The 14701-nt window shown below is 47.1% G+C and overlaps 6 protein-coding genes across 6 annotated transcripts; 3 read left to right on the plus strand and 3 right to left on the minus strand.

Moving 5' to 3' along the window:
• Positions 1-3: 3 nt before the first annotated feature.
• On the minus strand, positions 4-1493 carry BO88DRAFT_432057 (uncharacterized protein). Its single transcript, XM_025709335.1, has 2 exons — positions 1010-1493; positions 4-948 (listed from the first exon to the last, which is right to left on the minus strand). The coding sequence occupies exons 1-2, from the start codon at positions 1082-1084 to the stop codon at positions 424-426; spliced, it is 600 nt and encodes a 199-aa protein (XP_025567460.1). The 5' UTR covers positions 1085-1493; the 3' UTR covers positions 4-423.
• BO88DRAFT_102526 (uncharacterized protein) lies at positions 1163-1933 on the plus strand. Its single transcript, XM_025701197.1, has one exon. It carries the CDS (start codon positions 1359-1361, stop codon positions 1770-1772), a length of 414 nt encoding a protein of 137 aa, XP_025567461.1. The 5' UTR covers positions 1163-1358; the 3' UTR covers positions 1773-1933.
• BO88DRAFT_440850 (phosphatase PAP2 family protein) lies at positions 1639-3656 on the minus strand (the record flags this gene model as incomplete). The annotated part of the gene is made up of 5 exons (XM_025709831.1): positions 1639-2825; positions 2885-2896; positions 2954-3444; positions 3502-3528; positions 3592-3656. The coding sequence occupies 5 exons, from the start codon at positions 3654-3656 to the stop codon at positions 2095-2097; spliced, it is 1326 nt and encodes a 441-aa protein (XP_025567462.1). The 3' UTR covers positions 1639-2094.
• A 1201-nt stretch (positions 3657-4857) lies between these two features.
• Positions 4858-6237, minus strand: BO88DRAFT_484568 (uncharacterized protein). The gene is made up of 2 exons (XM_025712288.1): positions 6153-6237; positions 4858-5386 (listed from the first exon to the last, which is right to left on the minus strand). The coding sequence occupies exons 1-2, from the start codon at positions 6219-6221 to the stop codon at positions 5066-5068; spliced, it is 390 nt and encodes a 129-aa protein (XP_025567463.1). The 5' UTR covers positions 6222-6237; the 3' UTR covers positions 4858-5065.
• A 715-nt stretch (positions 6238-6952) lies between these two features.
• On the plus strand, positions 6953-11688 carry BO88DRAFT_484569 (uncharacterized protein; the record flags this gene model as incomplete). The annotated part of the gene is made up of 3 exons (XM_025712289.1): positions 6953-7522; positions 7579-9534; positions 9592-11688. 3 exons carry the CDS (start codon positions 6953-6955, stop codon positions 11686-11688), a joined length of 4623 nt encoding a protein of 1540 aa, XP_025567464.1.
• Positions 11689-12463: 775 nt separating this feature from the next.
• BO88DRAFT_468283 (uncharacterized protein) lies at positions 12464-13736 on the plus strand (the record flags this gene model as incomplete). Its single annotated transcript, XM_025711555.1, has 1 exon — positions 12464-13736. One exon carries the CDS (start codon positions 12464-12466, stop codon positions 13682-13684), a length of 1221 nt encoding a protein of 406 aa, XP_025567465.1. The 3' UTR covers positions 13685-13736.
• Between the last annotated feature and the right edge of the window lie 965 nt (positions 13737-14701).

Consider the following 14701-nt stretch of genomic DNA (forward strand, 5'->3'; position numbering starts at 1 on the left):
GTTATTATACTAGGCTATCTCCTCATACTAAGATAACTTACAATATCACAACTTCACTTTAATGGCCAGAGGATCATGTAGGGGTCTACTTAACGAGCAAGTAGTTCTTGCGTAAACATAGCTCACATATCTTATGGGGATTGCCACAAAAATGAGAAAGCTAAGACAATAACATTGTCAAAAAGCATCAAATGCCGTACAAAATGGACAAGGAACTTTGTCAAATAGAAACATTATCATCATATATGGAGCAGTAACAATCACAGATCATCAATGGTTGATTGCTAAGACTCATGCTGTCGGTATGCCTTCCCTCGTTACTTCGTTTATTTCAATTTTTTTCTGTCGTTCGTTTCGCGTTATCCATTCCAATCATTAATCCGTATCATCCCATCATATCTGTTGCTTGATATGCAAATAGTTTTATACCACATACTGCTGCCGCCGACCCGAGCTGCTGTGGCGCCGGTGACCACGTCGGCTGCTGTGACTCCTGCGACGGACAGTGGTCTCCTTGACAACAACTTCCGGACGCTTGTAGATGGCGAGAGCAAGAATAGCCGTCCAGAAGAAGAAGACAACTTCAATGATCCCCAGTGCAAAGCTGGCCTTCAGCATCGCGCAAGTCTTGTCAATGTGGAGGGACAGCGGGTTATCGGTCCTGTAGCCGTAGTATCCGAAGGGGCCCAGCGAAATGTAAACCGAGCCACCATCCCAATGAGAGCAACTGGCCCCTGCAATAAAACGCAGCTCGTAGACACCCGCAATGAAAGCACCGAAGAAGAGGAGATCGACGAAAGCAACAAACATAGCGGAGCGCTTGGTGGTCGAAAAGCGGATCAGGGTATCGAGGCACCAGAAAGCTGCAATAACGCTGACGATGAAGAGAACGAGAATGTAGGCAGGGGTAATTTGGTTCGCATTGAGGTAGCCATTGACGAAGTATGCCTAGATCAGTGCTGTTAGACATGACCGTCCGGGGGTTGGGTTAGGGTTGGAATGCACATACCATCATTCCGATGATCGGAATCAGGAAGACAAGCTCCAGAATGCGGTTGCAGATGAAGAATATACTGCCAATCATTTTGTCGGATATGCGCAGATTGCGAATTGACCTTCTTGCAGTGTAATTGAAATACTAGGATCAGATGCTCAGAAGCGTGAATAAGAGTAGGAGTCTGGGCTGAACGTGGCGGCCACTACAACGTTATCACACGCGGCACGTTAACCGACAAGACGATGTTTGCACGACACACAATCTGGCTGTGTTCGGTGTACTGAGTGAAGCACCGTGTCAAGAGGGATTATGTGGTTGCGCCGGACAACGTATAGAGGAGAACTGGTTAGGTGCCGATCAGATGCAGCCCAACTCAAAGGCACGAGCCCAGCCGTTACGTGCTAGAGAAAGCAAGGTACAAGTGATGCATCCAGCCCAAGGCAGTATGGAGATGAGATGCAGAAGAGAAAAGAAAGAGGAACCGGACGGGGATGAATATGCGAGTCGGAGAAAGACAGAGGAGGCTGGGCGATTCAGGCGGCGGGGTGGCTGGGATCCCAGCGTGAAAACAAGGTTCTATTGCCCGACCTTGAAACAGCGAGATTCAATAGGTGTTTCAACGGTTAATTTACGAGTCGGATCGAGTCATCAGGCTCAACAATTCTACGCCAATCGGTACAAATGGTATACAATTCTTTTTCTCAACATACAATCGTTGGTGATTATTGTTCGGTGTTTACCGCCATCCTTGCCTTTGGGAGGGCCGTTGCCATAGCTGAGCCGTGGGTGGGGCTGCCCGGCCCACGAGGTGCTCGAGCCACGGTTGAGCACTGGTCTAGCCCTCAGGAACGCTTTCTGCCTCTTGTGTGGCAGCGTCCCGGATCGACCAAGAAAGTAACCAGGACTATTTATATCTGATGCAAGGAGAGTGAGATGGAGAGCTGTGCGGTCTCTCCTCCTCCACACTGTAGTAATATGGTCAACTTTCGCCCTCTTGGTACCATACCAGATCCACTTTCCACATCTCTAAGTGCGACCAAGTATGTCTATGAAATGGCAAAAAATACACCCATAATCAATCAACAAAAGCTGAGGTTTTATACTTCCCGATACGGCATATCTGTTAGATCCCGCCCCCTGTCCGCATGAGTCGGGAGCGCGCCCGAGGTTTCGTGGGTACTGGTGGTTCCAAGTACAACCTGAGGGGTCTGGGAGTGGTACGCCGTATCAACATCGAGTCGCGCCGTTGGTCCGTTCAACGCTGGGTTTTGCGTCCGGGCATAGCCAGGTTGCATCTCATATCCACCAGCAACATCCTCACTGGAGGATGACCAGTTGTCGTCTTCATCACGTCTTGAGTAGCCGTACATGTTCGTGGTGTACGGATTAGATTCCGGTAGGTACAAGGGCCTACCGGCATCACTTCCGGTCGTCTTCGACTGAGGAGGTTCGTTCAATCGCTCCTCCTCCGGGTTCCTTAGAGCGGCAGTGCTTCCATCAGCAGCCACCAGGCGGACAGTCTCGGCAGGCCCCACGGGATCCCTGCCCCACGTCCGGATGGGATAGGCGCGTCCTTTCTTCCAGGGCTCGTTGAGGGAAGGGAAATATTGACGGTACGAGATGCAGGCACAGACAATACCTAGGAGCGATCCGGTGATGACGTCGAATGGATGATGCCTTGCATCCATAATACGGCTCACCGCAACAAGCGTTGCTGCAAGAGACGGTATCATGACCAAGAGTGTCTTCCAGGCCTCGCCGCGGTTGTCCATTATGTGCAGCTTGCCACTAAGCCACAACGTGAGATAGAATAATCCGGCAAACGACGCTGTAATCATTATATTAGTTCTCAATGCGCGTTTGTGACAACTCAGGTGGATCTCTCACAGCTACTATGTCCTATAACGACGAATTAGCATATGAAAGGAAGTTAGTCTTTTCGAAGTGCTGTCCAACCTGAAGGCCATGACCGGAAGCCGTCTTTGATAAGCGCATGTTCACCGGTACAGACAGTGGAATTCGACAGTCCGGGTATCGCGTCCTGACTACCCGCTCGGGGCTGGCACCGATCAATGAAGTCAGGCCTAGGCTTTCCACAAGCATTTTTCAACACCTGCGTGATGACAAAGGCCAGCCCTTGTGAGAGCAAGAGCCCCAGAATACCGCAGTTGAGCTCCCATAGCCGATCTTTCCATCTATATGGACCGGTGAATTTGCGCTTCCCCGAGACTGGATGCTGCGTCTTGTGATGCGAGAAAAGCCCGTCGATGAAGAGGGTATAGACGATAATGATGACGAGGGGTGCCAGGCCGGAGATACAGAGGGCTTCCTGAATTGTAATCCGCTCATGGACTGCATATGGGTACTGAATCGAGATATTTCGTAACGAGAAGTGCTGGTGATATGGTTCAATGGAATCAAGGACGTAGAAGCCGCCAATGCACGCACTATTGCAGCTATTATTAGCAAATGCCGCCGATGATCCGCCAACAGGTAGAACTAACATTAGAATAACATAGTCAAAGATATATCTGACATGAGCGACACTCGTTAGCAATGAGTAGCGTTTCCTCCCCTTAGAATTGAATCCTCACGATAAGATGACTCGCTGCTTCAGGCGCCGCTTAGAGAAAGGCAGCTTTTCGGGTAGACGGTCCATCGGATCAGGATCCACTTGGTTTAAGACACAATGCAATAAGTGAGGGGCTCAATTCTCCTTGTTCACAGCTCAGATATATAAAAACCTAGCCAATGTTCAAAGCATTTATTTTCCTTGAAAAAGAGCAGCCTAATGCGACCGGTGTGCGCGTGAGATTGGAAGCACGTGAGGAAATCTGTCGACAGCTGAAGTGTCAACTGAGATCTGCCCAGCGGCGAAAAGCCAGCAATAAAATAATTCGGAGAAGGCTGAGTCCCTGATTTGTGACCTGCCAATGAGATTGAGACGGAGACAAAGCATGGGGCTGTGGGCGACTAGATATGGGGGAAGTCTGAATACTCGTTGCCTGCAGCTCTTTCGCCGACCCACTCGCCCAGAGTACATCGGCTCGACCACGGCTCGGTCAACCGCTGGCTGCCTCGTCTCCATGGAAGACCCCGGTATGGGCCATTTACCCTTGTCGGTCGTATAGGCTAGCCTGAAGGGAAGAATGGATAGCGGTAGATACCATCATAGATGCAAGATGTCATTGACCACCGAGTAGCTCGGCCGGGAATGCAATTAGGCACGGAGTGTCATTGACAGATGATGGACCGTGTTAAGTGAACAGACCCTGCTTGATCGACAGTCGGGCGGTTAACTTTGGCTCGGTATGGCCGCTGTTATAATACAACAATATCAGGGGTGGATCCCTTGGACAGCCTGTAACGCTCTTCCTGTCATTTTCACATTGTATGCTTATGTAATGCATGGATGTCGATCCTTTCGCCAATGAGTCAAATTGAATGGCAGTTCCAACTTTTAGTCCTTGCGGGTTATAGCACGCCAGAATGGGGAATTTGGGTGGTCTTCGCTGGGAACCTATTTACATTAGCCCTGTTAGGTTAGTATTACAGTGGTTCAACTGATACTATCTATTCGGCTTAACTGCCTGAGCCTGTCATGATGACTGCTATATATAAAACTACACCACACCATCATCTGTACACCAATATTTCAACTTGATCAACTATCAATTACAAGTTAGTATGAGTTCTCTACCACTACAATTCAGCTATATGGCACTATAAGTATTATTTCTTTTCTATACAATGACTATTGAGTGGGGAGCTTTGGAGATTGTTACACCACACTACAAATGACAAGAATTACCCTCACTGCGGCGTCTACCACCCGAACTCCACAAAATACCCTTCATCCTCCACAACCATCCCAGACAGTTCTTCTGGAGACCCCTCTGTTGCCGTGCGGGCAATCGGCTGTGCCCCCTCCCTGGCAAACTTGGCACGGCAGTTTCCCCCAAAGTCCGTTCGACAGTGACCCGGGCAAATTACGATTGAGAGAATATTCTCCTTCTGCAGGCGCACCGCATCCACCGCACTGATCATGTTAAGGGCGGTTTTACTGCTTCAGTAGGCTGGCAGCTCCCAGATCTTAGCATTATACTCCGAGGTAGGCGAGTAGGCTATTCCAATCTGCCCGAGGCCGCTGGTCACGTCGCCGATGCGCCGATCAGAATACTTGGAAGCACGGAGAAGAGGAAGAAAGGCATCTATTACAACAACCACCCCGAAGACGTTGGTCTCGAATACTGCGCGGTAAGTATCACGCAGCGTGGCGTTGGGATCAGATGATCGATTGATGCCGCCGTTATAGACAAGAATGTCGAGTGAACCGAACTGTTCCCGGATATAGATAGCGGCAGCCTTTGGATACGTCGCTGTCAAGGTCTAGTGCCACTGGTGTCAGCCCATCGGAGGAACTGCTTAAGTTTATTAATACTACTTAGATTCCTCGGCTTTCTCTTGCGTCCGGGAGCCAATGAGAAGACGGTATTTGCCGGTGCTGGCAAGCTGTTTGGCCGTCACTGGCATACCCTAAGCCCCCGTTGGTACCGGTAATCAAGATCAATGGCTTCATGAGAGTTATGGCGAAGAGTGTGTAATGAAGGATGTACAACGAAATTTGCGGACTCAGGTGATCTGAAGACGAGTTACTAGAATAGGAGCAAGCCATCAATTGACTGCAATCATATCTACCCGAAGGCCTGGATTTAATCGGAGTTAAGATGATGTACTCAACACCTGGACTAAACCGGACTTTATTATGACTGACATCAGAGATACTTCTTCGCAGGTCATCATGAAGAACAAGTTATCAAAGCGATATAAAGAACGACACTTCATCTGGGCTTCTAACTCCTAATGCCGAGTTAGCAAACTGGTTCATTACCTTCCCTCTCTTCCATACAGTCAGCAATACACCAATTTCCAGCCACCAAAGTATAGTGCTGCTAACCCTTGGTCTATGGACAGCCTTTTGTTCTTCGTGGAGCAACACCCTAAGCTGGTACTGCCTACACAGTGTCACAATGTAAATAGTAAACATGCAAGCTCAATTGCCCACTAGCATCGTTCCATCGGTTTTGGAATATCGCCTGCTGCTGATGGATGGAAGGATTGAGAACATTCATCCTCACCCATAGATGTGACATACTTCTTGTCTAGCTCGAGTCCAAGCCTGCATAATTGACTGGAACGGAACAATCTTGATGTTAAGCTCCATTGGGTTCACGTCTTCGTCACGGTGTGTCCTATGATGCTGAAATATATAATGCCGCACGGAGGTGATTCTCATAAGTACCGAAGATATGGGAAAAGCCTCACAAGATTGACATCGTCTGTTCATTGCTGGTCGGCTAACGGATATTCTCAGTAGTCTCCGTCGACGGCAGAGTGTCTATCAGTACTGCTAGCCATTATTAACCGCAGATCATTGTCTTTATGAAAGGGGACATCCTGACCCCTTGTGCGTGTACTATCAGCATCAGCCTTGACGTATCTCATACCCGATTGAAGGTGGTGGGTGTAATTGTTTGTCCAATTGTTTGTCTCGCTGCAAGTGCTCTCAAGATTCAGCAGACATGTTGATAGTATGGGCATACGAAAGTATATATATCAGACCATGGAATGAACCACCTCTGGGTGTTGTTCAGATTGTGGTGAGCTCCGTTCATGGTAGCAGATCCAATCGTTGTTTGTGCCGACCTACTCCGTAGCGCTGCGTACTAAATGTTAGAATCCCGGTGGGGTTTACGTGTACTTCGCCCTATTGTTGGGCGCCAACTCATACATGAAGCACTAGGAACAACTCGGAAAAACGGAAAATTGCTAGTCTCTCAGCCCTTAGATTTAGAGCTGAGAAAAAGCAAATATTCTTTGTTGGCTTAAAGATGCTTGCTCATCCCCCGACCGGCGCTTTTCGATCGAGTTAACACGCATAGAACCCCGCCCACCATGGGTTATCCTAAGCTACGGAATCCCTTTCGAAAGAGGCGCTCCAAACAACAGCCTCGGGAAGAAACCACGAATCTACCAAATATTCCATCAAAAATACCGTCTAATGCTCTTTCTGGTACCTCTTCGACCCTAGAGCAAGCAGCTCAACCGAAACCTAAATCAGATGCCTTGCCCGCAGAGGATAAACAGGTTCAATCTAGCTCGGATACCATCCTGCCTCACCTCAACAGGAAGGCCGAGAAGCGGAATCTCTGGCGAGAGGCATACAACACGTTGGATGAGAAGCAGCGCCAGAATATAAATCCGGTAAAGGAACATGAACAGAGCGGCAACAATCACGACATCGACTCAGACTCTGTACGTAAAACCTTAGATGATGTGATTCAAACCGTCAAAGCACAATACGAAATTAGAATGTCGAAAAGAGGAGACTCACGACTTCGGGATGCTGCAAACAAAATCTTGACAGCCACATTGAGCTGCAAGGATATTATCAGTGCAATCGTGGCATTCGACCCCACTGCCCACGCGTCAAGTGCCTGGACAGTCGTCTCCCTGGGATTGACGGTATGTTTGACATCATTGTCTAATCACAGTTCACTTGCCTAACATAGTGTTGTTAGATGACACAGAATTATCGTGATCAACAAATGACTTGGTTTCAGTCATCTGCCATCTTGACTGACATCCTAGCTCGGTATGCCGTTATAGAGAAGCTTTACCGCGACGAGAGCTCCGAGGTGAATGACAGAATTGAGGATGCCATCTTGAGGGTCTATATCGCTGTTCTGAAATATACGGCAGAGGCAATGACCATCTATCGCTCAACTACAGGAAAGAGGTTGATGCGTAGTGTGGTGGCCCTGGCAAAACTGCCCCTGACAGAGATTCAGTCCTCGATCGACACAGAGGAAACGCACCTGGGAAAGTGGTTGCAAATGTATCAAGAAATGCAACGCAAACAGGATGCCAATAATATACTTCTTGGAGTTGATCGGCTTCTCGACTATATCCGAGATATTGCACAGAAAATCGAACTCAACAAGCTGCCAATAGCTGAAGGGGCTCATTTCGATTCCCACATGGATGAGGACCAGGCTGAATGTCTGGAGAATACAAGAGTTGAGCTTCTTGATGATATCACGAACTGGGTAGATGATTCCGAGGGAAAGACCATTTTTTGGTTGAGTGGTGTAGCTGGAACTGGAAAATCAACAATTTCCCGGACAGTAGCGCGAAAGCTGCAGGAGAGAGAGCTGCTAGGAGCAAGCTTCTTTTTCAAGAGAGGTGAGGGTGATCGTGGGAAAGCTTCGCGATTTGTCACCACTATCGTTAAGCAATTCATGATTGCTCTTCCTCAGATGAGAAAAGAGATTGCGACAGCCATGGAGAACGACTTGATGATAGTTTCCAAGTCACTGAAAGATCAATTTGACTATCTGTTATTGAAGCCGCTTCTGAGCGTGGAATTTAGCAATGGGCAGCGCTTACCGCTTGTCGTTGTAATCGATGCCCTGGATGAGTGTGAGGAGCGAAGCATTGAGACGATCATTCGACTTCTTCCTCGGGTACAAGAATCGAAAACGATACAATTAAAGGTCTTCATCACCAGCCGACCCGAGCACCCAATTTTTGAGGGCTTTGAGCAGATAGAAGGCGAACACAAAGATGTCGTTCTCCATGAAATTGAACGTCGTACAATCAAGCACGATATGGCTCTATTCTTTGAGGACCGATTATCGAAAATCCGAAAGAACAAGAATCTTGAAGAAATATGGCCTGGAGAAACCAGGACACAAGCTCTGATCGACATGGCAATACCGCTATTCATCTTCGCTGAAACTGTCTGCCGCTTATTAGGGGACTACCGCTGGGATCCAGACGACAGCTTGAATGACATATTGAAACGTCAATACAACAACTCTAATCTGGATAGAACTTACTTGCCTGTTTTAAACAAACTCCTCGAAGGACAGGATCGACGAGCTCAGAATGAATTGGTCAAGCAATTCCGCCAGGTTGTTGGGACAATCGTTGCTCTCGAAAGCCCACTTTCCATTGCTTCGCTTTCAAAGCTGATCAATATGAAAGAGAGCCTGATTCGCATCAGACTAGACTCACTTCATTCAGTCCTGAACATTCCAAAGGACAACAACAAACCAGTCAGAATGTTCCATCTTTCTTTCCGTGAATTCCTCCTTCATCCAGAGACAAAAGAGAAAACAAAATTTTCAGTGGACGGGCACTCAACGCATCGCGATTTGGCTCATAAGTGCATTGCAGTCATGATGGATCCCCAACATGGACTTGGACAGGACATCTGTGACCTGCGCAAACATGGAACCTCTAGAGATGATATTACCACGGAGCAAATTGAAGGGTGTTTCCCAGCAGAACTTCGCTACTCTACCCGATATTGGGTTCATCATCTTCACCAGGGAGCTTTGACTCTTTCTGATCACGACGAAGTACATGGATTTCTCAAAAAGCACTTTCTTCACTGGCTGGAAGCAATGAGTATCCTAGGGAATCTGCCAGAAACAATAGGCAGTGTCAACATGTTACTCTCGATTGTACAGGTACGCGTCATTCTCTCTAATAGCGAGCCGAGTTTACTGGATGTTCACAATATACAGACGTCACGTTCAGATCAAATGTCAAAATTTCTTTACGATGCAAAGCGATTTACTCTCAAGAATATCCAGATTGCCAAAGATTTTCCGCTGCAGCTGTATTCCTCCGCATTGCTGTTCGCGCCAGAAAAATGTACGATCAGAAACACGTTTTCCCACTGTGTCCCACCATATTTCTCTCGACTACCCAGAGTTCCTGAGTACTGGGGTGCTGAATTACAGATACTCGAGGTTGGAGCTGCGACTGTGAATTACTTGGAATTTTCTCCTGATGGACAGATGCTCCTCACACATGACCATAGTTTAAAGCTGTGGGAAACCCGCACTGGTGACTTGCGGAATACGCTTGAGGGCTTTGCTAGTTACAGGAGAGGAGATGGCGCATTTTCACCAGATGGAACGTTAGTGGCTTGGGCGAACCGAAACAGCAGCACCATACTATTGTGGGACTCTCATTCTGGTACTTTGAGACATATCTTGGAAGGAGAATATGATACCAATGCGATAGCATTCTTATCGAATGAGAAGTTGGTCTCGGCATCCTTTGACGGAATATTGACAACATGGAGCACTATATCCGGAGAGCTACAGCAAATTGTATGTTTGAAGTATGAAGAAGTTGAAAAAGGACCTTGGCTTCTTTGTCATGTGGCCGAACTCACGCGCGACGGTGGTATACTGGCCCGCACCCTAAAGAATGGCACAATAGAGCTCTGGGATACAGTCAAGGCCGAACTACGACATACACTCAAGAGTCATGGCGAAATTATTTACTCACTAGCACTCTCACCAGATGGAAAACTCCTAGCCTCAGGGTCAGAGAATGGCATATTGGAGTTTTGGGATGCGTGTAAAGGAACTGTGCATCATACTCTGCGCTGCCATGGCATTGATTGCTGTATTAATTCTGTGGCATTCTCTCATGATGGGAGATCGCTGGCTTTAGGTTGTGAGCAAGGGCTGACCATCTGGGACATATGCCATAGCCCAATATTATCCACCTTTACTAGCCGCAAAAAGAGTATTGAACTAGTCAGATTCTCACCAGACAACAAGATTGTGGCTTCCGCAACTGATTATCAGGTGACACTCTGGGATACCACTCGCTGTGACATTCAGCATGCCCCACAAGGGCATACAAAGCCAGTAACTACAGTACAACCTTCGCCTACTGGAGCGTTTCTGGCTAGTAGCTCCGAGGATAATACAGTGAGGCTCTGGGACGTTTCCACGGGCACAGTGAAATGCGTACCACAATGTTACTCAGATGCATATTTGACGGTCTCCATCTCCCCAAAGGGCCACCTGTTGGCTGTGTCAATGGGCTCACTCATTAAGATATGGGACGTATCAACTGGGGCCTTGCAGCATAACCTATCGTCAAACGAGTCTGGTAATATAAAACGCATGTTGTTCTCACCGGATGAAAGCTTGCTTTTGGCTCTTTGGGATGACAAAATGTGCTTATGGGATGCGGTTACGGGCACATGCAAGTGGGCCGTGGAGCCGAAGAGACAGGGCTCGTCCATTTCTGATGTGTCAAATTCCCCGAACAGTTTAGCATCCTTCATACATGTTGATACAGTAGCTTTCTCACCATCTGGAAATCTGCTGGCCTCCAGCCACATATTTGAAAAAACGGTGAGGCTGTGGAACAGTGGGAAAGGCATGGAGGAACATGTCTTTTCCGACTGCTCTACAGATCAATTACAATTTTCACCTGATGGCAAGCTGTTGGCGACGGGATCTGTTAGCACCGGAGTTAAAGTGTGGAATGAATCTGACGGCGACTTGCGGCAGACCTTGGAGGAAGAGGACGGGCCATCGTGGTTTAAGGAAGCCAGGAAGAGCGACGACGGATATTCGTGGCTTTTCGACACCAACATGCAAGAATACAGGATTCATCCAAAGGCCCCAATCAACATCATATCGCTGACTTATGATTGGATAGGCATCGGAAAAGATAGGCTCTTATGGATTCCACCTGAATATCGCGGATTATATCGGGACGCACAAAAAGTTATTGGAAATAGGGTTATTTTAGGATGTGACACAGGTGATGTAATTTTTATAGGTCTTCGTTTGCCCTCAGAATGTTAGGAAGATTTCAGTGTAACTACATCACTTTACATCCATTCATGCCTGTGGTTTTGTGGTTTGCTTCCTTTAACATTTGCCAATTGAGAAGATTTTCGCTCTCTATATATGTATAGGAATCGTCACTTCAATTGAATTCAAGCAGTTATCTCTCTCGCATCATTATTCACATATTACACTTATAAGACATGTTCATTTTCGCGGATAGTTTCAATATCTATATTGAGTAGCCCCCATTACCCTAGTCACATGTATAGCCTGCACCAATTGATCTGCTCATAGGGTAATAGACTTCTTTCAAGATCTGAGAAACCGAGAGTCACAGTGCCAGTATCATAAGGCAGCCTCAAGACACCTTCTGAATATATCAAGATTATGTTTGAGCATTTGTTAGCTGTTTCAGAATGAAAAGGTCCCCCGGAACGCATTAGAAGAATTATACAACCGTACCAAGCACGATATCTGAGGATAAGATGAGCAGGTCAAGTTGCCAAATGCTCTTTTTCCCATTTGTAATATTTTAGCATAGACGGCGGCTAACGATATGACAACCCATCAACAAGGCTATCTCCTCCCTCATCCAGGCGTCTATTGGCCACAACAAAGCAAGGGTTACAATCCATCCAAAAAGGCGGCGCAGCATCATGCAGCTACAGCGGGCTATGCTTCTCGCACCCCGCACTTGAGAACAGAGATCTAGACAATATATGAGCTTCCATATTCCACATATCCAAGTATTCAGCAATCCCATCAACCCACAGAGAATGCTCCTACCACCATGGCCACCACACTCTGGGACCCAGACCGCATCCTCCAAATCACCAAAGGCCCTTACGATCAAGGAATGTTCTGTCTTGGTCGCGCACGCTCCAGATACGATAGTCGCTGTCGCTGGGACATCCCCTATTCAGACTACCAGATTATCCGGAAATCGTTAAGCCAGCTGGCTAGGAAACTGCCACACGAGATATCAGACGACGAGCTGAAAGAAATAGCTGAGCGGGGATTATGCGATTATCATTGTGGCCAAGTGCACGAGGTCGTGTCCGAATGGCATGATACCCTTGCCAGTCTTCAGCATTTGTACTGGCCGTATAAAAAGCAGACGGAGACGAGGCATCCATTATACCAGGTACTTCAAGACGAGATCAAGAATTCTTCCAGATATCCTTCACCAGGGGAAGATAGCAAGTACTTGGAGTTGATAGAGGCGGGGAATTTGGTAGAGGCGGGGAAGTTGTATGATTTTCGGGCTTTGCAGACTAGGCTTGAGAATACTCTGGATAATTGTTGGGCTCAGCGCGAAGAGAATGTTCGTCTGAGGGTGGAGGCTATGTCAAGAGAACAGGACTGTGCACATCTTCAAGAACTGCTGGGAGAAGTCAAGGCCGAATTGTCCGATGTACAAGGCAATAATAGCACACTCACATGTACCATCAGTGATCTACAGGGTGCGTGCGATCTCAAGATGAAACAGTTAACCGAAATCACGGCCGAATTGTCAATTGTGCGAGGCAACAATAACAGTCTCAAGGACGCCAATGAAGAGATGCGCAAGGAGGTCTATGACAAGCAGAAACAGCTGAACGAGGTCACAGTCGAACTGTCAAATGTACGACACGCCATTGAAAGATTCAGAATCTTCAATGAAGACATGCGCAAAGAGATAAATGGCAAGCGGGAACAGATCGAAACTATCACCTCCCAACTTTCTAGCGTATCGGCAGACTTGGACAGTACTACGAAAGAATTATCCGTCGCTTGTGAAATGAAAGGACAAGTCCAGAATGATCTTCACGCGGCACTCGAGGAAATCAGCAATCTCCAAGCTCAGCTTACTGAGATTCAAGTACAGCAGTCCACTACAATCTGGTGCAAGATCAAGCGTTGGATTCAAGAGAAAGCTTCATGTTTATCTCGTGATAGACGGAGGCGTGGAATACGGGTTGATGAGGAAGAGGTTGCACTTGCTCCTGTGAAACCGAGTAACCTTGCTTGAGTGAAATCTATACATCTTTAGGGTATATGCTAATTCGATAATGAGATTCTGCTCTTTATTCAGCAATTGTTACTAATTTATTGTACTAATCAAACAATCAATAACGCTAACCCAGAAGGACAGACTCAACCTGCAGCATGTATTTTCTTTTGCTAAAGCTATAGTACTCAATTCACCGAATCAATTTCACATGACGCACTGCTTACTTCTTTACTATCAGAGCCTTGCACCGCCCCATCGAAGATCTCCAGATCAACGTGTGCCCGATGCGCATACCTTTCCAGATGATCCGACGCAGCCGTGCAGCCAAGAAAGATGCGAATGCTAACACGAAGTGTAGAGCATCGCATTATAGTACAAAGCACTATCATGGTTGATCTTCACAGTGATCTAAGCATATGACGAAGCTCCATTACGTACAATGCCTCTAGGGCAATCATTCAACCTGAAAAATTACCTCAATGACTACTACTCGGTCCGAATAATTTACGAATTCCCTCAATCTCTTCTTACTACTTAGATACCTCAATAAATCTATTTAAAGCAGCAGAAAAATTCTATAATATCCACCAAGTAGAGTGGAGAATCATCTTGCCAGCCGGGTGTTGACGGATAACGTCGTAGCGAAGGGATCAGTTTCCACAGGGACCAGACCCATCACAGACCCTTTGTATACCCTGTATCGGGCCGATTGAAAAATATAGCATACAAGCTTGTGCTATGCTAACAATGCTTTATGGATTGTGCACAGTAAGCGAAGGGAAACGGTGCTGCCTGGGTGGGTAAGCAGTGATGGATAATCTGATGTGGGCCGGGGTCTCGTGTCCACTAGTACGGCTTACCCTGCATAGCCCACGTTTTTGTAAGAGTAGTTGGGATCTACGATGTGAACTTAGATAATACTATGTATAAAGGAATGTGATCATGGAGTTTCTGTTGGTATTCAGAATGGGTTTGGATGGCATGTGTGCCTCGTCATCTTCGCCCTTTTCTTCTTCTTGTGTCTGACATGGTTGT

The sequence above is a fragment of the Aspergillus vadensis genome (assembly GCF_003184925.1).
Source record: "Aspergillus vadensis CBS 113365 unplaced genomic scaffold BO88scaffold_2, whole genome shotgun sequence".
Classification (NCBI taxonomy): Eukaryota; Fungi; Ascomycota; class Eurotiomycetes; order Eurotiales; family Aspergillaceae; genus Aspergillus; species Aspergillus vadensis.

What these genes read in the sequence shown, in the direction of transcription:
- BO88DRAFT_432057 (XM_025709335.1), bottom strand. Translation starts at nt 1,084, where the DNA reads ATGATTGGCAGTATATTCTTCATCTGCAACCGCATTCTGGAGCTTGTC. An exon ending in TTCCGATCATCGGAATGATG is followed by an intron (nt 949 to 1,009) that starts GTATGTGCATTC and finishes GCACTGATCTAG; the next exon opens with GCATACTTCGTCAATGGCTA.
- BO88DRAFT_102526 (XM_025701197.1), top strand. Translation starts at nt 1,359, where the DNA reads ATGCAGCCCAACTCAAAGGCACGAGCCCAGCCGTTACGTGCTAGAGAA.
- BO88DRAFT_484568 (XM_025712288.1), bottom strand. Translation starts at nt 6,221, where the DNA reads ATGGAGCTTAACATCAAGATTGTTCCGTTCCAGTCAATTATGCAGGCT. An exon ending in GGACTCGAGCTAGACAAGAA is followed by an intron (nt 5,387 to 6,152) that starts GTATGTCACATC and finishes CAGTGGCACTAG; the next exon opens with ACCTTGACAGCGACGTATCC.